Genomic DNA, 23,125 nt, shown 5'->3' with positions numbered 1-23,125 from the left:
ATATATTTTTTTTATTTTTTTAATTCAATTTTCACCCCAAACAAGGCACAGTGCCACTTTGAAGCAGGGGGCTACTATTAGGGAATTAATTAGCGGGGTCATTATGAGGGGAGAAGAGTAGAAAGATGTTTGTTAACATTACACTTGAACTTCTGCATATCATTGCAGTTGGGAAAGCAGAATCCCGGAAGGGAGTTCCAAAGACCCGCAGTTCTGGGGAAGAAACTATTGGAGTAAAAGGCTTTCTTGTACCTAGGGATCTCTACTGTAAAGGGATGGGACTTAGTAGCTTGTCGGGTTTGTCGGGGGTAGTTACGTCGGGGAGGTACAAGTGTTTGCAGTTCGTCAGAGCATTCACCATTAAAGTATTTGTAGAACAGGCAGAGGGATGCAACATCTCGTCGATGGGACAGAGGTTGAAGCCTAGATGACAGTTCAGGACCTATCAGGTTGGCGACTCTTTTTTGAACCCTGTCCAGGAGCGAGAGACAAGCAGCAGATGCACCAGCCCAGATGTGACAACAGTACCACAGTGGGCCCAGATGGCCAATGTTTGGAAATAGAGGTGAAGCATCATCACAAATGACTTTTATAAGATTTTTTTCAAAACTTTTGAGGCATATGATCAACTTGGGTTCATTTTAATTAGATTTTAACTGATATTTGTCTCTGAAAACAGTTCTGGGACCAAATTGACCTATTTTGGCTGTGTCACAAAATGTCGCGAATCTACCGAAATTTACTAAATTCAGAGAAATATTGAAATAGGCATTATTTCAGTTTGGATTGAGATAGGAAAGTGGTTGAGGGCTTGTTAGAAGCGTATGGCCAAGGAGAACATAATGGAAGCAATTCATGTTGAGCTAATATACCAGTTTATGTATTGGCTTTTATAAAGTAATGAATCTGTCTGAAATTGTGTATTGCTGTTGAAAATTGCACAGGGAACAATACAAACATTATGTGTATTATTGAATTTTCTCAAAACCTCACATAAAGATAATATAAATTAATCAAGAAAAATGTCTTCAATAAGGCTTGCATACCAGTTCTTGGACAAGCCAAACAACCGATTATGTACTCCATACATGGGCGAATGGTGGCCTTATAGAGGTATAGGATACTGGCAGGCGTAAGTAGTTTTCTAGCACGGTAGAGGGAGCCAACCTTCCTTGCAGCAGCCTTGGCAATGCTCTCAATGTATCTATTCCAGTTCATATTCCCTGTAAACGTTAGGCCGAGGAGTTTAAAAGAAGTACTTTCAGGCAATGTGTTCTTGGCCATTGCTATTGGTGGTAGAAAAGGTTTTTTGTAGTTACTGAAGGAAACAAGCTTCGTCTTAGCAGCATTGAATGTGACCAACCATTTTTGTCCCCATTCCACTACGGATTGGAGTTCGTCCTCTAGTGTTTCTGCCATTTCCTTGGATATGTGTTCATTTGTTTTCCCCTCATATCTGTTATAGAGAGTGGTGTCATCGGCAAATATACCCATCTCCGAAACAATTTTATCAGGGAGGTCATTTATGAATATCAGGAATAATAGAGGTCCAAGGATAGACCCCTGAGGTACTCCCGCATTTATGTCATATTGTTTGGATGTATGTCCGTCGAGGACAACTTTGATTTTTCTATTACTTAAGAAGGATTTAATTACATTATGAATTCTTCCAGTGATTTATATGAGAGAACATTTTGTTTGGACCGACGCACAAAGAGACAATTCATTTCAGTAGCGAGTCCAAGTTTAATATATTTGCTTCTGACGACAAAACTTACGTATGCCAAAAGACAGATGAAAGGCTGACTTCTCAGTGTGTCAAAAAAACCGTTAAGTTTGGTAGCAGCAGTGTGATGGCAATGATTTCATCTGTGGCAGCTGGCGCTATTATCCGCATACCTAGCAATATCAATGTTAAGATTTACAAAAGGCTTCTTCAGCAGCAGGTGGTATCAAGATTACAACACAATTTTACGAATCTCCTATTTTCATGCAAGACAATGCACCTTACCTTTATTAGAAGAAGAAGGAAGATAAATTGTAAAAGTGCTAAAAAAAAGAAAAACAAAAAACAGCATCACATATGAGAGTTATTAAAAGGCGAATGGAATAGGGTGAATAACTGCTGATTTTTTGCAAGAAATTAAATAAATTATCTGATCGACGATGCAGAGAATTCATTGAAAATAAGAGGATGTTTATCAAATATTAAATTTTGGTGATGTTGTGTTCACAATCGAGTATTAACAAGATCGTTGCTTAACTTTTGTCCAGCAGATTATTTCTTTTGTTTGTTTATCAAATATTAAATTTTGGTGATGTTGTGTTCACAATCGAGTATTAACAAGATCGTTGCTTAACTTTTGTCCAGTAGATTATTTCTTTTGTTTGTTTATCAAATATTAAATTTTGGTGATGTTGTGTTCACAATCGAGTATTAAAAAGATCGTTGCTTAACTTTTGTCCAGTAGATTATTTCTTTTGTTTGTTTATCAAATATTAAATTTTGGTGATGTTGTGTTCACAATCGAGTATTAACAAGATCGTTGCTTAACTTTTGTCCAGCAGATTATTTCTTTTGTTTGTTTATCAAATATTAAATTTTGGTGATGTTGTGTTCACAATCGAGTATTAACAAGATCGTTGCTTAACTTTTGTCCAGCAGATTATTTCTTTTGTTTGTTTATCAAATATTAAATTTTGGTGATGTTGTGTTCACAATCGAGTATTAACAAGATCGTTGCTTAACTTTTGTCCAGCAGATTATTTCTTTTGTTTGTTTATCAAATATTAAATTTTGGTGATGTTGTGTTCACAATCGAGTATTAACAAGATCGTTGCTTAACTTTTGTCCAGCAGATTATTTCTTTTGTTTGTTTATCAAATATTAAATTTTGGTGATGTTGTGTTCACAATCGAGTATTAACAAGATCGTTGCTTAACTTTTGTCCAGTAGATTATTTCTTTTGTTTGTTTATCAAATATTAAATTTTGGTGATGTTGTGTTCACAATCGAGTATTAACAAGATCGTTGCTTAACTTTTGTCCAGCAGATTATTTCTTTTGTTTGTTTATCAAATATTAAATTTTGGTGATGTTGTGTTCACAATCGAGTATTAACAAAATCGTTGCTTAACTTTTGTCCAGCAGATTATTTCTTTTGTTTGTTTATCAAATATTAAATTTTGGTGATGTTGTGTTCACAATCGAGTATTAACAAAATCGTTGCTTAACTTTTGTCCAGCAGATTATTTCTTTTGTTTGTTTATCAAATATTAAATTTTGGTGATGTTGTGTTCACAATCGAGTATTAACAAGATCGTTGCTTAACTTTTGTCCAGCAGATTATTTCTTTTGTTTGTTTATCAAATATTAAATTTTGGTGATGTTGTGTTCACAATCGAGTATTAACAAGATCGTTGCTTAACTTTTGTCCAGTAGATTATTTCTTTTGTTTGTTTATCAAATATTAAATTTTGGTGATGTTGTGTTCACAATCGAGTATTAACAAGATCGTTGCTTAACTTTTGTCCAGCAGATTATTTCTTTTGTTTGTTTATCAAATATTAAATTTTGGTGATGTTGTGTTCACAATCGAGTATTAACAAGATCGTTGCTTAACTTTTGTCCAGCAGATTATTTCTTTTGTTTGTTTATCAAATATTAAATTTTGGTGATGTTGTGTTCACAATCGAGTATTAACAAAATCGTTGCTTAACTTTTGTCCAGCAGATTATTTCTTTTGTTTGTTTATCAAATATTAAATTTTGGTGATGTTGTGTTCACAATCGAGTATTAACAAAATCGTTGCTTAACTTTTGTCCAGTAAATTATTTCTTTTGTTTGTTTATCAAATATTAAATTTTGGTGATGTTGTGTTCACAATCGAGTATTAACAAAATCGTTGCTTAACTTTTGTCCAGCAGATTATTTCTTTTGTTTGTTTATCAAATATTAAATTTTGGTGATGTTGTGTTCACAATCGAGTATTAACAAAATCGTTGCTTAACTTTTGTCCAGTAGATTATTTCTTTTGTTTGTTTATCAAATATTAAATTTTGGTGATGTTGTGTTCACAATCGAGTATTAACAAGATCGTTGCTTAACTTTTGTCCAGTAGATTATTTCTTTTGTTTGTTTATCAAATATTAAATTTTGGTGATGTTGTGTTCACAATCGAGTATTAACAAAATCGTTGCTTAACTTTTGTCCAGTAGATTATTTCTTTTGTTTGTTTATCAAATATTAAATTTTGGTGATGTTGTGTTCACAATCGAGTATTAACAAAATCGTTGCTTAACTTTTGTCCAGCAGATTATTTCTTTGGTTTGATTTAATCTTTATTTTAAAGAAAACATAATGTAAATTTTTCTAACTTTATTATAATATTTATGCATTACAAACCTAATTTTTATTTGGTAAAAATTTAACTGCTAATCTTTGCTTTTTAAGATTGGTTGGTTGGGTTGTTTTACAACATATCAACCCTTTTTGGTTATTTAATACCGGATTTTTAAATCATGCACATATTTATGTCTTTGTTCCTTATATTATGGTCGATACTATATATATATACTTGCATGAGCGCCCGGCGTTGCCCGGGTGTTTGGATTTGTATGTTGAGCAAAAAAAAAAAGTGGTAGTAGGAAGGCAGGCTCGAACTCATGCCGCAAAGGAGGAAAAGAACGGGGTAAAACCTAACGTTTATGCTGTTACGACCACCGCCAAACCGGAAGCGACATTTTTTAAATTAAGGCTAGACAATCTAAAGGAGAGGATAACTTTAAAAAATATCGGCGAAAAAAGTGACCCCCCCCCTCTGTAGAAAAGTGCCTAGTTGAAGGGGAAGATATTAATGTTTTTAGCCAATTTTTCGATATTTGTCGTATGAAAGGTCGAACTTTAAAACGATACTGATCTTGGTAAAATCCGTCGCCTCTATTGAAAGTTTAAGGCAGACATGCAAACAGACATACATACATTTATACATTGGTAACTAAAAATTTTCGACCCAAACTGATGAAAAAGCTTGCCCTATCTCTGAATACCCTTTATGTAAAATTTCAAATATTTAAACCAGAAATTGTCTGAGTAATTTGGAAGAGACCGCAGAGGTCAATCTTTTAAAAACTTTGACCCCTATTATGATCCCTTAAAATGTATTGTTTTGGGCTCAAATCAAGTTATTAAGTTAGATCCATGTCCAAGGAACCTATATCTAAAATTTCAAGTGCGTAGACCCAAAATTGTCGGAGGAGTTTGGTAGAGTTCTCAAAGGTCAAGTTATTGAACTTTGACCCCTTAATTGCCAAATTTCTGGCCAAAAACTGATCACATCGATTTTCCCAAATCTCAGTAACCTGTATATCAAATTTCGAGTCTGTAGACTAAAAATTGACAGTTATTGCGTAGGAAAATGTACACAGACACATAGATACACAGACACGTTCACTTATATATATATATATATATATATATATATATATATATATATATATATATATATATATATATATATTAGATGTAGGTACGAGCAAAATGAATGCCGACGCTCAAAATGTATAAACATTTTGACCCCCCCCCTTTACTTAAAAATTCACCAAAAATCAGGAAATTAACCAATTTAAATGAAATTTTCAGTATTTATCAAATAATGATCGCGGCATATAATGAACTAATTATTTTTATTTAAATCTGAGTGGAAATGTATTATTTTGTTTAAACAAAAAATACCTTTACTAAAGTTTTTGTTTTCAGTAGTAAATAAAAACGCAAGAATTTATTTTTGCTTTTTTTATATATAAATAAAGCATCGTAATTTGTGATAATAATAATAATAATTTTTACAGAAACATTAAAAAAAAGCCCCTAAAGTCCGTATTAATGAATTCATATAACTCGAAGAAAAGTGAATTTCTCGAACTACCGATATTACCGATATGAATTAAACATTGTTTATTTAATATTTTCACACAAAAAAAAATTATAATCGCAAGAATATTTCTACTTTTTTTTTTTAATTACAAATTTCGCATAATTTTTATATGCAAGAGTTTAATAATTTCCTTGCTCGCAAGAATGTGAAACTTTCGGCGTAACATACTTTTTATATAATCTCGAACAATAATTTAAAAAAAAAATAATTTAAAAACAGGAACATAAAAAAATAATTAAATTAAAAAATGATAAAAATTGATACAAACGTTCAGTATAGGAATGTATGGATGCACGTTTGGGGAGAGAAAAAAAGAAATCTGACACCCCTACCTCCTTTTACTATCATGACTTCATTTTGAAACAGCGTTTCGATTGGCTGAAATTTTGGGCCTCCTTATAATCGTGTTTACATTTTTTTAGTTTGTTGCGTTTTTGGCGAACGGTAAATTACTTGCTTTTTGAGGGCTAATTAATTTTTTTTTTTTAGCACAAACAAGGTGTTTTTTTTTTAATTCAATATCTTAGGACTTTACTTTACTAATTATCTTTGAAATAAACACAGAAAACTAATATTTATCTTTTAAAGGATTTTTACAATGAATTTAATTTAACTTCAAAATTTAGTTGAATTGGTTAGCTCGCTGTGAAAACATTTTTCATAACTTTTTTTCTTTTTTCGTGTGTACAAATATTTTTTTCCTTTAGGAAATTAACTTTAATCGCTAATCTTTCAAATGCAATCAAAAAGTAGTCGGAAACCTACAAAAAAATTATGATAAATCGGCTGTCAAAACTAGGTCCCCCTATTTTTGCCAGTATCTAGATGAGACGATACATATTTGTACCGACACGCTTTATAGTGGTCGCCTGACTTCTCCACTCTTTTCCAAATAGATATTACTGAACTCATTTTAATGTGCACCAAATCAGTGGAGTTTAGCTTTGGTGAAATTATGTACTGTCAGGTCGACGGGGTTTCAATGGGGAGTCCGTTGGCCCCAATTTTAGCTGATATTTTTGTCGGTTACTACGAATCCGTTTTGTTTAATTCTGCACCAATACCCACCAGATATTTCAGATATGTTGACGACACTTTTGCTATGTTTTCATCGCAAAGTGAAGCGTTAGCATTTTTTAATAGGTTGAATTCCTTGCATGGGGCTCTTAAGTTCACTATGGAAAGTGAGACGGACAATTCTCTTCCCTTCTTGGATGTTCTTGTCGAACGCTCAAGAGGGGGCTTTCTAACTACCATTTATAAGAAGCCCACTTTCACTGGCTTATGTGTGAACTGGTCGTCCTTTGTACCCAAATCACGTGATTAATTAATACGCTGGTGCATAGAGCTCTCATGATATGTTCACCTAATAGATTAGACTCCGAACTTGATAAGATCAGAGAAATATTTATCAATAATGGTTATCCTTTAGACCTTATTGATGATTGCATTGACAAGAAGGTTGATGATTTTAAATCCATTAAAAATGGTTTGGGCCTGCGAAGTGCCCGGTTTATTTAAAATTACCGTGGATTGGGGACAAGAGTATTAAATTGTCAAAACATATCGTTAGAAGTTTTTATAAGTGCTTCTACTCTGTTTCCTTGCGTTTGGTATACACTATGAGACCTGATTTTCCTTGTTTTCGCAAAGATAGTTTGCCTTACACCCAATTGGTAATATTGTTTATCAATTTAAATGCCAGTGCGATGCTGGTTATGTCGGGCGAACATCGTTGCATTTGCTAACTCGTATAAACCAGCACGTTCCATCTAAAATCAGACATGGGAGGGTAGGATCTGGTAGTCTTCCTCCTTTCGTGGCCTTGAACTCTGCTATGGGCCAACATTTGGTTGACAATCCATGCTGTGCTGATAAATATAAAATAGTGGTCCGAGGTGTTACACAGAGCAGACTCCAGTGTTAAGACGTCTTGGAGAATTATCAGGCCACGTGGAGTTATTCATTTCTTGAAAAGTAAACATTTCTTTTGAAGTTGCCGTCGTTATAGCTTTTATGCGTTGTTGTTTTATTTATATATTGACTGTTATTGTTAAAATTTCATTTACTATTATTACCGTTTTTAACGGGCTTCGACTATGGCCGTAGCAGGCCGTACGCCGCCTCCATTAGACAATGATGAAACAGGGGCAGAAGTTGCTCTTCCCACCCCCACAAATTCGGAATGGAACAAGCCACCGAAAGTAACAATTAATGTCACTGAATTCGTCGAAAAGGCTAAAGGACACGAGCACCTTGTTGTTGACAATTGTTTACTCGTGGACTTGCCAAAGTTGGAGAGTATTAGAAAGAAAAGCCTTGTCGTCTTCGTGGTCGACAGGAAGACTAAAAAAGTGATTAGAGCAAGTTCGGAAATTGTCTTCAAGCTGCTGGCGACAGTGGAGCATAGACCCCAGCATATAAAAGGTAAAGGTTACAATACCTGGAATACCGTTTTTTCTACGGAAGATGAGTGTGTAAAAATCTCCCAAATAGAGATTATCACACCAGAATATGTTTTACGCACTGAACACATGAGGAAAAGAAGGACAACAGTCTCTGTCTTCAATGTGCCGTTTCATGTGGAGGGTGAGCACCTTGGCGCATTCCTCCTTAAATTTGGTGATATAGTGGCAGTAAGAAATGAGGAGTACTAAGGTATTTGGACGTTTGAGATTTTACTGGACAAACAAGGGTTTACCAAAATCCCTTATCACTTGGATGTGGGGAACGAGAAACTGCCCATCATCGTTGTGGGCAAGCGGCCGCTTTGTTGAGTGTGTGGTGAGATAGGGCACATCACCATGGAGTGTCCTCAAAGGAGACCGCAACCAAACCCAAAGACTAGAGTGGGACAGCATGTCCGTGAGGGATCCCCGCCCTCTTCCCCAAGAAATTACTAAAGAAGACGCTACCCCGGAGGATCCTGATCATGAGCCCTGGCAAATTATATCCGGGAAGAAGACCCCTGGCTGCCTTACTCTAGACCAAATGCGAGAGGAGGCCATGTTAATAAATGACCCGGGAAGGGACAAATTTGTTGAGGTTGTTAACCTCAAAAAGAACTTGGATGTCTTAATGTTTGTAGCAACTGGGTTCCGACAACAGATCGGCTTAGAAGACAAATATGTCTGACCTTGCTAGCAGTAATGAGAAGTGTGATATGGAGGACTCGCATGAAAGTGGTTTATGGAGCTGAGGACTTTGCTTCTCTCGACCTTGTTCGAATTTTTGATTTTTATTTGAAGGTTCATATTAGGGCCGAGAGGGTTAGACTCTCTTTGTCAGACTTTGCTGAAAGGTAGGTATCTGTTGCGCATCTCTGCGCATAAGGGGTGCAAGACTTGAGTGGTATTTGGACGTGCCTTAGGCGTGAGGATTTTGGGTCCCAAAAACAAACGTCTTGACTCCTCGGTTCTCAAAGTTAAATATATAGTTTAGCTTAAGTTCTATTTTTAGACACTTCAAGTTCATAACTTAGCTAGTGTTTGAGAGGTATCTTCAAGCCCCCCCCCCCTTTTCTTTTTTTTTTTTTTTCAGACCCCAAGTAGGTGACAGATCATGCGATTTGCCAGAGATGCGGATTCCCTTGCGATATTTTCGTAAGAGGTGTTAGTAATAAAGCGATCAGACCCACATTACCTTTTTCAACTGGCAAATTCATGTAACTGCCACAGTTTCATAAGGGGGGGGTCTTATTACTAACACCGTTCCCGTTCTTTTCATTGTAAATATGACTTTTAATTTCTTTATTCACACCAGCCCCCTTTTTACATATTGTATTACATTGGGTTTAAGTAGGTTAGTCATAGTATGAGTTTTTGGTGATTGAAGAAGGATGTATACGCTGATGGATGTGTAGTATAAATGAGGTATTGTGGTGAGAGTAGAGTGAAAGTAGGATCTAGCCAAGTTAGCTTAAGCAGTCAAGACCGATTTTCTTTAAAAATCTTGTATTTTTATTGGAAATAAATAACCACAGAGCAGACTCCAAAAACCATTTAAAGATTTTGGAGTCTGTCTCTATTGCAGTTCGAAAACCTTCTTTATGCCGGCAAAAGGAGACAACGAAAACATTATTTCTCTTTGGGGAACTTTGACCCTTTTCTCCCTCGGTTTTTTTTCTTTTTTTTTTTTTTTCTTTTTTTTTTTCTCCCTTGTTGTGCCAAGTTTTAGCCGCTTTTAAACGCCGTATTTACAGATTAAATCTTTCTTTTAATCGTTTTTTTTTCTTAATTTTGGCACATGCAAATTCCCCCATAGTGCTCTTTGATTTCACTAATAATATTGTTTTGTATGCTATGTTTCCTGACGAGATGATAGGCAAAGAGCTCTCGAGAAATTTCCGCACATTCTATTTAAATCTTTATATAAATTTTGTACCTCTAAACACACACACACACACACATATATATATATACATATACGAAATTGGTATATTTAGGCAGCATTTTTTCATTCAAGCAAATATTATTAAATGTAGCGGAGACACTTTGTTCTATGATTCTTTTTTTTTTAATTTTTCGATTTTCCGTATAATCTTTTTTGTATCAAAATCAAAAATATTAATAAAGGTTCCATAATTGTTGCTGTCACGAGCGCTTTCGATTCGTCCACGAATCATCATCAGGTGTTGAAGTAAAAGTGCAAAGAAGCGAAAATGAGAATTTAAGGTGAAAACTAAAATATACAGTAAGCGGCGATAACTTAAAATATATAAAGTCGATTAAAAATTCGAGTATTAAAATCAGCAGGTTGGAACTTTGTTAGTGTGTGTATATATATATATATATATATATATATATATATATATATATATATATATATATATCCTCATAAAATTTTATAAGGAGCTAGAATATTTTATGTGCCGATTTTCAGTATTTACTGACATTTACAGTATTTACATTCTATATGTGAGTAGAGCAAGGTAGTAAGTTTCGAAAATATATATTGCAATCATGTTTTGTAAATCAAATATAATTTACCTTCAAATATTCATTTTAAACCAACCTGTTCACCCCCCCCCCTTTGTTTGATACCAAAATCTAATTCATGACCCCCGATTGATGATTTACTAATAGGCTTACAATCTTCGCAAAGCTGACATTTCTGGATGCAGACTAAATATGGCTGCATCATTTGCATACCTCGTGTTTATTGGCTGTTTTTCAAATCAGTCTGTAAACTGATTGGTCATGTCTAAAATGTTTGGCAGGATTACCACTTGCCATAATACGTTTTCGGTTGAAGATGTTGCGTGGGTTGAAAAAATAGATATTTTGAGATATTTGCTCACTTATTTGTTTTAAAACTATTTTTGCTTTTCACCTGCAGAGAAAGTGTGCAGATACTTGATCTGGGGCAGCGTTGGAGGAGGGGGGGCATTTTAGAACGATATAAGTATTGTCTGCAACGTCAGAAAAATGTCTCAAATAATTATTATGAACTGGAAATGGTTTGAAGTTTTATGTTGTTTATTAAGGCAATTTTTGTATGTTAAAATGAATGTGAATTGAACCACTAAATTAATAACGTCTGTCTGGCTTGTTTGTAAGGGGGAAAAAATGCTAAAGAGATGAATCTACTTGAAGTTGGTTGTATAAAATTTTTATTTTTTTATGATGTATAAGGAATACACAATTGCCGTTGAACATAAAGCAGAGTTTTTTTGTGTGTGAACGAATTGAACACTCTATGATGTTGATCGATGGATATTCGTCCGTCAAAATGCTGATCATCATGAAGGGATGATGGATGACATGCGTGAATTATGAAGCAAGGGTTGTGGAATCTCTAATCACAACTCTTCTGAGTCGACATTGCTTGATTCCAGTGGCAAAAGGAAGTCTGAGACGATTGAAACAATACCGAGATAAGCAAAAAGTACATACAGCACCTGGTATTCTCAAATGGTTACCCATTTTAGTACTGATCTGATTCAACAATGCTTAACTTCGATGAACGAGCAAGAATCCATGTGTCACCATGATTATACCATATAAGCATAGGAATGTAAACATACATGAGATTTATAATTTTCCTTATTTCACACGCACACACACACACACACACACACACACACACACACACATATATATATGTTCAAGCACGTCTTATTGAACACGACAGTTATTCTTTTTTCCGATTTTCCTGGATATCTTTTCCATTCCTGAGTGGTCTTTTTTATTTCAGCTGGCATAAAATGGCGCCCAAAAGTTGTTGTTTAGCCATATTCTTCTCAATATACCAAGCCTCAAAGGAAAAGAAAAAAGAAAACGATAACAGCAACAACCGCTCCTGATGATAATCGGATGCACCGATAGAAAGCGCTTAAGTAGAATATGGCTGAACAGCAACGTTTAGGCGCCATTCTATACAAACGCCAGATGAAATAAAAAAAAAAGACCGCTGGGCCATTGGAAAAGATATCCAGAAAAACCGGAAAAAGAATAACTGTCTTGTTCAATAAGACGTGCTTGAATAATGACTTGCTGCCAATATATATATATATATATATATATATATATATATATATATATAATATTGGTTCAGTTAGTTAGTACTGTTAAATTCCAGTGACAAATAGAAATTTCAGGACGACCGGAAACAATGCCACGATAAGTGGAGAGTTGAAACCAGAGGTCTTTATTAGGCGACTTAAGATTTGAGGACTGGCTTCTTCTGTGGAAAGCAAGCATTAAGTCGCCTGACGACAACTTCTGGTTTTAACCGACCATTTGTCCGAAACATTAGCATGTCCAGTGTCGCGACCATGTAAATTGTTTATATTATTAAAAAAATATATAAATGTAAATTTGTTTATATTAATAATATATATATATATATATATATATATATATATATATATATGCAAAATTAAAAAATTTAATGACTTAAACCTAAAAAAGTGCAGAATTTCTTTCAATAAATAGACATATTTATTTAGTAAAATTAAATTCGATATTTCGATTCATAACAGAATGTTCATCAGGAAATTGAATTTTTCATTCTATTTTTCTTCTTTTTTCTTGCCATGGCGGTAGTAAGCTTGGCACATCTACCTTCAGATGTTTGTAAATTATAAGGTTACTGTTTATATTAATCACTGTCGATATGGAATACAAAATTCAAAAGTGGACTTTCTATTACTTAACACGCTCGACCGGCGTCTTCTATTGCACGAAACATTTAAAACCTTATACTTCATCAACATCTGAAGGAAGACGTGTTAAGCATCACCATCGCCATGGTGTGTACAAAAAAGGAGAAAAAAAAAATTTCTTAATCAAGATTCTGTTATGAACTGAAATATTTGATTTAATTTTAATACTTAAATATATTTATTTATTAAATGAGATTTTGCACTTGTTTGGCTTTAAACTGCTAAATTTTGAATTTTGTATTCCATATTAACAGTACAAGGTATGTGCAATAAGTAATGGCCCTGACCCACTTCCCATAGCAGTAGAACAACGAAACTTGGCACAGTTATTAGTCTTTCTCTACATAGGAACCACCCACAGTTATGCATTTCTCCCATCGTTTGATGCAGCTCTGGAGACTGTTTTTGTAGAACATCCCAGGTTAGTCCTCCAACCACGACGTGACTTCAGAAATCAAGGCTGCATCATCTGGGAAATGCTTTCCTTTAAAAAAATAACTTCATGGCTGGGAAGAGGTGAAAGTCAGAGGGTGCAAGGTCAGGAGAGTAGGGAGGATGGGGAAGGATTTCATAACTACATACCCGTGCTTCTGATCTGGCAACATGCGAGTTTTGGACTGGAGCGTTGTCCTGCAGGAGGAGGGTACCTTTACTGATCTTGCCCCGCCTCTTGATTTTGATAGCTTCTCTTAATTTCCTCAAAAGTAAAGCATAATAGGTTCCTGTAATTTTGGTACCCTTTGTCAGGAAATCTGTCATCACTACTCCATCCTGGTCCCAGAATGTGAGCATGACCTTGCCAGCGGAGGGCTGCACTCTTGCCTTCTTTGGAGGTGGTGAGTCCAAGTGCTTCCACTGCATTGACTGGGCTTTGGTCTCTGGATCATAGTGATGGGCCCAGGTTTCATCCTGTGTAATCAGTCTTTTGAAAAACTTTGACTCATCTTCTTGGCACATCTCCAAATTCATCCTCGAGCACTCAACGCGTTCTCGCTTCTGGAATGGTGTGAGCAACCTGGGATTCCATCTGGCAGACACCTTATGCATATGTAAATGGTCATGAATGATAGTTTCCACAGACCCTGTACTAATCTTTACATCTTGGGCTATTTGGCAGATAGTAATGCGCTGATCTTCCAAAATGGCAGTGTCAACTTGACAAAGAAGGGGGCCGACCAGGTCTGGGAGCTGTTCCCACAGACTTCCGGCCTTGAAGAATTCATGATGCCAGCATTTTACAAGGTCATATGATGGGGCATTATCACTATAAGTTTCTTTCATTTCATCAAATGTCTCCTGTGGTGTGTGTCCTTTCAAATACAAAAACCGGATCACTGCTCGACATTCAACAGGCTCCATTTCACACCTGACTCAATTCAAACACCTGTAAAACAGAAACCACGATTATTTCAAAGCTGTAATTTGCCACGTAACCCGTAGAGATATAAATAATTGCACATGCAAAATTTCAGCTAGATCAGACAACTGGAAGTGGGTCAGGGGCATTACTTATTGCACGACCCTCATACTTAATATAAACAGTGAAATTTCTATTACTTAACACTCAACCAGCGTCTTCTACTATACCGGACATTAAAAAACTAATACTTTGCCAACATCTGAAGTAAGATGTGCCAAGCCTTACCTCCACCGTGGCACTTAAATAGAAGAAAAAAAAAACTTCATTTTCCTGATAAAAATTTTTAAGGTTGAAAACTTCCAAGATTATATATATTTTTTCATTGCAAACTTTGCTTTATTTGTTTTTGTATAAACTGTATCACTGTTTTTAGTTACTTTTTAGAGAGAGAGAGAGAGAGAGAGAGAGAGAGAGAGAGAGAGAGAGAGATTTATATTATATAAGACCGATATTAAGTATCTAATGGTAACTAGCTGACCGAAACATGCTCATGACTGTGTAGTAACATATTACTGGGGGAAAGCGATTAAAATAAAGCAACGATTCGAAGATCCTAGAGAATAATCACACTCAAACCCAAGAGGCATTCCCTCTATTTACAGAGAGAAGGCCTTCTCAACCGAACGTGAACAGTCTCCAAGATCTTTAAATGGAATAATGAGTGAGCTTGACTCAGGATTGAAAATGAGTTCGTGCTGAAGTTCGCTGCACATGACGGGTTTTTAATGACATGATCAGCGATTGAAGACCTGTATGTGTTGATACCGAGCAACAGATGTATTTATACATCTGTTGCTCGGTATGTCCTATTTCTGATCAACACATACATAAGTAAATTGTAACGCGGGATGCATCTTATTATGTAGGGAGAAAAAATTATTGGCCTCTGTTTGATTATTGAATTCAGTTTCAACGATGTAATTATCGGCAAATAGAAGGTATGTCTATAGGCTCAGTTCTAAGGCCGATAATGGCAAATATTTTCGTGGGTTTCCATAAAGAACAATTCCTCTCTGGACCCATGAAACCCTTAGTCTATTTTCACTATGTGGACGACACATTTTGCCTCTTCAATAATCAAACAGAGCCAAATAATTTTTTCCCGCATTACAGTATACTTATGAAGGAGAATGTATTTAATCAACATTCGGAATATCTTACCTTAAAAAAGTTAGAAGGTGATAACATATGTTCGAACATGAACTTGTCTCAACATATTATTGGTAAATTTTTACTTGGTTTGCACCTTAATATTTTCCTTTAAAACGATGACTTATATAAGTTTTCGGATATTTTGAAAACGAATATCGCATTTAAATTTTCTGCAAATGAGTAGTTTTATGGATATTAAGCAATGTAATTCTTTATGTTTTAAGTGGTGGCCATTGTTGTATGCGCAAGCATATGCATATTTTTTGTAAGTACAACAATGGCCACCACTTAAAACATAAAGAATTACATTGCTTAATATCTGGAAAACTACTTATTTGCGGAAATTGTAAATGCGATATTCGTTTTCAGCATACCCGAAAACCTTTAAAAGTCGTCATTTTAAAAGAAAATGTTAAGGTGGAAACCAAGTAAAAATTTCCCGTATTATTTATATAGATTGATTATAATAAAAATAAATTCTCCCCCTTTTTTAGTGCACATAACCATTCTTCTCGATGAAATCACTGATCATAAGGACCAGAATGTTAACGAAAGCACTCGAATGTTCCTGACATTTGGTTCCATGTTAACAATGATTGAGATGAAGTCGGAACGCAGGGATCGTGTCATCAGTCACGAAGTCGCTGTCATGGCCGCTGTTTATTGTTCATATCATAATCAGGTGAGTATCAGTTGCTTGACTTTTCTTGGGAGGGAGGAGTCTGGTTCATTTTTTGCCAAAGGCAAGGGGAATATGAACAAGGGGCTAATTCTATGAACATATACAGATAGATTGATAAAAAGACATATAAATAGATAGAAATATGCATGTGGATGCATAAATAACTTCAGCTGTAATTTTTTTGAACAATAAATATTTTAAAGACTTTTATAAACATATATCAATAAAATTAGGTAAAAAAAGTATAAGAAAACGATTTCAACAACGATTATCTATATATATAAAAGCCAAACGTCTGTGTGTATGTATGTTTGTTTGTAACGCTAAAACTTTTGAAAGACGGAACCAAACTTGACAAATTTGGGATCATATCGAAGCCCCATCACCCGGATGACAAATATCGAAATTTCACGTCAAACGGACCACTAGAAGTTGGTCAACTGATCAGTTATCTTCGAGGGGGGCCCCCAAAAAACCTGTCATTATCTATATATATAAAAGACAAGTGTTTGTTTGTAACGCTAAAACTTGAGATGAAAGATTCCTCTCCCCTAAGAATAAAACATATGTTCAATATCTGCTTTTGTTTTTCATTGTTTATACGGTCCCGAGCAACGCCGGGTAGCCCTGCTAGTCTATAATAAATCTTACCTGTCTGTTTAAATGTATGTATGTCTAAAACTTTCGACAGAGGCGACGGATTTTTACAAGATCATTATCATTTTGAAGCCCGACCCTTCGAACAACAAATATAAAAAAATTGGTTTAAAACATTAATTCCTTCACCCTCAACTGGGGAACTTTTCTACAAGGAGGGGTCGCTTTTTTCGTCGATATTGTCGAAATTCATCCCCTCTTTTCGATTGAATAGCCTTAATTAAACTTTTGTCACTTCCGGTTTGGCAATGGACGCAATGGCAAAGATGTCACTTTTTTTCCACGTTCTTTTCCCCCCTTCGCGGTACGAATTTGAGCCTGCCTGCCTACTACCAACTTACACCTCCAAACACCCGAGCAACGCCGGCCACCCAGGCTAGTATTATAATATTAAATATGTTAAAGACTATTATAGACATATATCAATAAAATTAGGTTAAAAAAAAAAAAAGTGTAAGAAAACGATTTTAACAGCGATTATATTATAATAAGAGAAAACATTGTGTTGTTTTAATTTTAGTCCGTTCTTATTTTTTCATTTGTTTAATTTATGGAATCATATTAAGAATTGTCTTTATAGATGGTTCATGCATATGAGTCAACACAGTAAATAATCCTGGAAAACTCCAATAAATATTAAAGATGGAAAAGATTTACTACAAAAGATACAAATGTATTTATTTATCTCTTCTCCCGGAGGTTAGACTCAAGGTCATGTGTAGATTTGATCACAGTGTTTCTGTGGAATGAACTGCATTTGGACTTGGCACATATCGGTTTTTAATCTGTGTTGTGATGTAATGAATATGTATACATCCGGGCTTCTCCTTATAAAAATATAACTAATTAATGGAAGTTCCTTATTCGAGCTGGTATAGTATGAAAAAAATCCTCACGCTTAAAGGATACACCAACTCCAACCATGAACTTTCGTTCATTAAAGCAACTTACTAGTTTATTATTTGAATAAACTAGCAAAGACCACTCAGCTATTTCAAACGAATATATCCTTTTTTATCCAAAACTAATTTAATAATATAACAATCGGTATGGAGCTGACAATTGGAAGAACAATTGGATTTATGAGACCAAAACATCCAACCTTAATTGTCCTTCGGGCCCCGTGATGCAGTAGATAGAGATGTGGAATATCTACAATTCCAGATGAGCATTGAGCTAGAGGTAGCGGTTTCGATCCCACCCAAAGTCGGTCAGAGGATTATTTGACCAAAGAGGATTATTTGACCAAACCGTGGTGAGATGACAATTGAAGGCAGCAAGTGGATGTAGTTGGAGGATTCAACATTCCTATTTCATCGCAGTTAACCTGAAGAAGGCCTGAGGAATAATTGGCCGAAACGTCGTGAAAAATCAACAACTAGAAGATGAGGATGATAGTCTGCAAATAATTAAAAAAATATACAAATTTACTCATCTCCAAAATAATTCCAAAACTAATTCAATAATACGTTCACGGGACGTATTTTGTCGTTAACCACTTAGCAATCTTCAGGTGAATAGAGTAATTTAGCAATCATTAAATTGATCTAGTAAGTCCTGTGAGATCTTGTTACTTCGTTTTATAGAAAAATCATAATTCCATTCTCTTATTCAGATACTGTGTAATAAATTGATAACGGATTATATGATGGTTTCATTGAGATAGATGTAAACATTGATAATAGTCTTACAGATATAGATAGATATCAATAGACTGAGATATGGACGTCAATAAATATGAACACATTTTTATATGCATTTAATATGTTTGTTGTATCTGTCGTATTAGCTCGACTATAAAACTTTGTTATTTTCCCTTTTTATTCTTTGTATAGGTGATCAGTGTCAGTCAATGTGGTGTGATGACATTTTGGATGGTGGACAGTGGTCAGAAGGTCAAACAGCTAAATAAAATCCATGATAATGCTGAAGTCATGTGTTTAACTCTGCAGGAAGCGACCCACCGTTTATACACAGGCGCCACAGATGGAACTGTCAAGGTAAAACGAAACAGATCGTATTTTTTAAATTTGTTCTTGTATTATCCCAACTGGATCTTGTTGTACAGTTTAAATTCATGAAAATAAAGATGAGCCTTGAACATATAAGAAACATGAGTTTGAAAATATAAGAAACAGGAGTCTTGAACATATAAGAAACATGTGTCTTGAACATGTAAGAAACATGAGTCTTGAACATGTAAGAAACATGAGTCTTGAACATGTAAGAAATATGAGCCTTGAACATGTAAGAAACATGAGCCTTGAACATGTAAGAAACATGAGCCTTGAACATGTAAGAAACATGAGTGTTGAACATGTAAGAAACATGAGCCTTGAACATGTAAGAAACATGAGCCTTGAACATGTAAGAAACATGAGCCTTGAACATATAAGAAACATGAGCCTTGAACATGTAAGAAACATGAGCCTTGAACATGTAAGAAACATGAGCCTTGAACATGTAAGAAACATGAGCCTTGAACATGTAAGAAACATGAGCCTTGAACATGTAAGAAACATGAGCCTTGAACATGTAAGAAACATGAGCCTTGAACATGTAAGAAACATGAGCCTTGAACATGTAAGAAACATGAGCCTTGAACATGTAAGAAACATGAGCCTTGAACATGTAAGAAACATGAGCCTTGAACATGTAAGAAACATGAGCCTTGAACATGTAAGAAACATGAGCCTTGAACATGTAAGAAACATGAGCCTTGAACATGTGAGAAACATGAGCCTTGAACATGTGAGAAACATGAGCCTTGAACATGTGAGAAACATGAGCCTTGAACATGTGAGAAACATGAGCCTTGAACATGTGAGAAACATGAGCCTTGAACATGTGAGAAACATGAGCCTTGAACATGTGAGAAACATGAGCCTTGAACATGTGAGAAACATGAGCCTTGAACATGTAAGAAACATGAGCCTTGAACATGTAAGAAACATGAGCCTTGAACATGTAAGAAACATGAGCCTTGAACATGTAAGAAACATGAGCCTTGAACATGTAAGAAACATGAGCCTTGAACATGTATAGGTGATCAGTGTCAGTCAATGTGGTGTGATGACATTTTGGATGGTGGACAGTGGTCAGAAGGTCAAACAGCTAAATAAAATCCATGATAATGCTGAAGTCATGTGTTTAACTCTGCAGGAAGCGACCCACCGTTTATACACAGGCGCCACAGATGGAACTGTCAAGGTAAAACGAAACAGATCGTATTTTTTAAATTTGTTCTTGTATTATCCCAACTGGATCTTGTTGTACAGTTTAAATTCATGAAAATAAAGATGAGCCTTGAACATATAAGAAACATGAGTTTGAAAATATAAGAAACAGGAGTCTTGAACATATAAGAAACATGTGTCTTGAACATGTAAGAAACATGAGTCTTGAACATGTAAGAAACATGAGTCTTGAACATGTAAGAAATATGAGCCTTGAACATGTAAGAAACATGAGCCTTGAACATGTAAGAAACATGAGCCTTGAACATGTAAGAAACATGAGTGTTGAACATGTAAGAAACATGAGCCTTGAACATGTAAGAAACATGAGCCTTGAACATGTAAGAAACATGAGCCTTGAACATGTAAGAAACATGAGCCTTGAACATGTAAGAAACATGAGCCTTGAACATGTAAGAAACATGAGCCTTGAACATGTAAGAAACATGAGCCTTGAACATGTAAGAAACATGAGCCTTGAACATGTGAGAAACATGAGCCTTGAACATGTGAGAAACATGAGCCTTGAACATGTGAGAAACATGAGCCTTGAACATGTGAGAAACATGAGCCTTGAACATGTGAGAAACATGAGCCTTGAACATGTGAGAAACATGAGCCTTGAACATGTGAGAAACATGAGCCTTGAACATGTGAGAAACATGAGCCTTGAACATGTAAGAAACATGAGCCTTGAACATGTAAGAAACATGAGCCTTGAACATGTAAGAAACATGAGCCTTGAACATGTAAGAAACATGAGCCTTGAACATGTAAGAAACATGAGCCTTGAACATGTAAGAAACATGAGCCTTGAACATGTAAGAAACATGAGCCTTGAACATGTAAGAAACATGAGCCTTGAACATATAAGAAACATTAACAGTAATCATTAGTAATGAAAATTTGGTAAATTTGATAACTTATATAGAACGGCTCATCAAGAACTTATTTACATTAGACTTGAACACAACCATATTGTAGTCAGCTGGAAAGCAGGAAAACGGAAGACAATTCCACAGGCGTGCAGTTCTAAGAAAGAAGCTTTGTTCATAGAATCTACGCTTAGCTTTAGGCACAGATAAAGAGTGGGGGGAATTATTGATAGACGAGTGTTTCTTGTGAAAGTTTGGCGAGGGGGGACCATAGATTGAAGCTCAGTTGAACACCTTCCATGAAAATAACGATACATCAGAGACAAACTCGCAACATCTCTTCTGTGAGATAGAGGTTGCAAGGAAGAAAAAAGGACATCTCTTACGAGGCTACGAAGTCTATTTTGAACTCTATCAAGGCAGGACAAGTCCTTTCTAGCAGCTCCTGCCTAGATGTGGCAACAATATTCCATCCTTGGACGTACCTGGCTCTTATATAGATAGAGAATAGCATCAGCAGTGAGATATTTACCGGATCGATAGAAAGATCTGACCATTTTTCCAGCGGCCTTGGCAACAGATTTGATGTATGTGTTCCATTTAAAGAATATATATATATATATATATATAGGAACTTGAGTTCCTTCAGCTATAATTGAAACCGAAACCAAAACTTATGAAGAATTCTTGGTAAAATTATTTATTACAAGAAATGGAGGGTCATAACAATTAAACGACAGTCACTCAGAAGAAAAAAGATGTAAGTGTGACACACAAAATAACGCACACGCTATCGTATTAATTGTATTAATATATATATATATATATATATATATATATATATATATATATATATATATATATATACAATCATTCACTTAGTGTTATGTACTGTTTATTAGTGATGGGACGATTTCAATTCTTCATAAACCTTTAAATATTCAATTATAGATTACCGTAAAAACACGTGTTAAATGTGCAGATATTTTCTTAAACGTAAAAATAAATAAACTTGTAGGGTATGATCTATAGATTTTAGTTTATAAAATCCACAAATATTTATTATTCTATCATTTCTTCCAGCTGTTGAAGATTTTAATTTAAACAAAATCAAAAAGAAAAAAAAAAAAAGAAAAATTAAAGAATCGTTTTTGGCATTGGAAAATAGGTACAAACTTTTCCAATTCTGATACCGATTCTGATACCATCAAAAGTTCCGATTTTTCGGATTCTGATTAATCATCCCAACACTACTATTTATACATAGACTGAAACAGAAATATGACATTATGTTCGATTCTGTAGATATTCAAAACCGACTTCGTACACAGGAATTTTTCTTTCTTTTTGCAAATGAGATATATATATATATATATATATATATATATATATATATATATATATATATATATATATATATATATATATATATATAATAGTTCACAAACTTGCAGTGGGCATAAATGAATCAAACTCTCAGCCCCCCCCCAACAAAGATAAGATTTTTGGCTCTGTTGTTGAGTTGTTGACTTTCAAGAATGTATCAATTCAACACAGCCAAACCAAATTAATTTTAAAGAACAAGGAAAAATACAAACAATTAATCTTCTTTGTTTTGTTTTGTTTTTTTTAAATAATCAATTTTAATTTACATGAACTTTCTGAAAACTCCCTCCTCCTTCAAGATGGATGAAACATTGCAATCGAATTAAGAACGTCACTTTAAATGACGTATAATGTAAATTACAATTAATCATCTTAAAAATTTGCGAAACAGAACACTATTCTATCTTGTCAAAAATTGTGAAAAACGAAAATGGGTCAGACATTTTGATAAAGAAAAGTCATTAATTTTGTTAATCATTAGAAAATTATTTTAGAATAACCAATGTTTTGTTTTCCAAGTCGTAGCCGTTGTCATTAGATTTGTAAAAATTTGTATCTCGAATTGAATGTCCTTAGATGTAATTGTAAAAGCAATAGTAACCCCCTATATCAAAGTG

General features: G+C 34.7%; 1 protein-coding gene across 1 annotated transcript in view; it reads left to right on the top strand.

Moving 5' to 3' along the window:
• LOC145289182 (cilia- and flagella-associated protein 337-like) overlaps positions 1 to 23,125 on the top strand; it is a 1,233,457-nt gene that overhangs the window by 608,104 nt on the left and 602,228 nt on the right. The window contains exons 15-16 of the mRNA XM_080136389.1: positions 16,167 to 16,354; positions 18,847 to 19,011. Coding sequence (XP_079992515.1) covers positions 16,167 to 16,354; positions 18,847 to 19,011 — 353 coding nt within the window. The remainder of the gene's footprint in view (positions 1 to 16,166; positions 16,355 to 18,846; positions 19,012 to 23,125) is intronic.

This window comes from Euprymna scolopes, chromosome 2 (assembly GCF_053919585.1).
Source record: "Euprymna scolopes isolate OS-2025 chromosome 2, ASM5391958v1, whole genome shotgun sequence".
Classification (NCBI taxonomy): domain Eukaryota; kingdom Metazoa; phylum Mollusca; class Cephalopoda; order Sepiida; family Sepiolidae; genus Euprymna; species Euprymna scolopes.
Note: the sequence above shows the minus strand (reverse complement) of the source record. Positions and strands in the feature narration are given on the sequence as shown.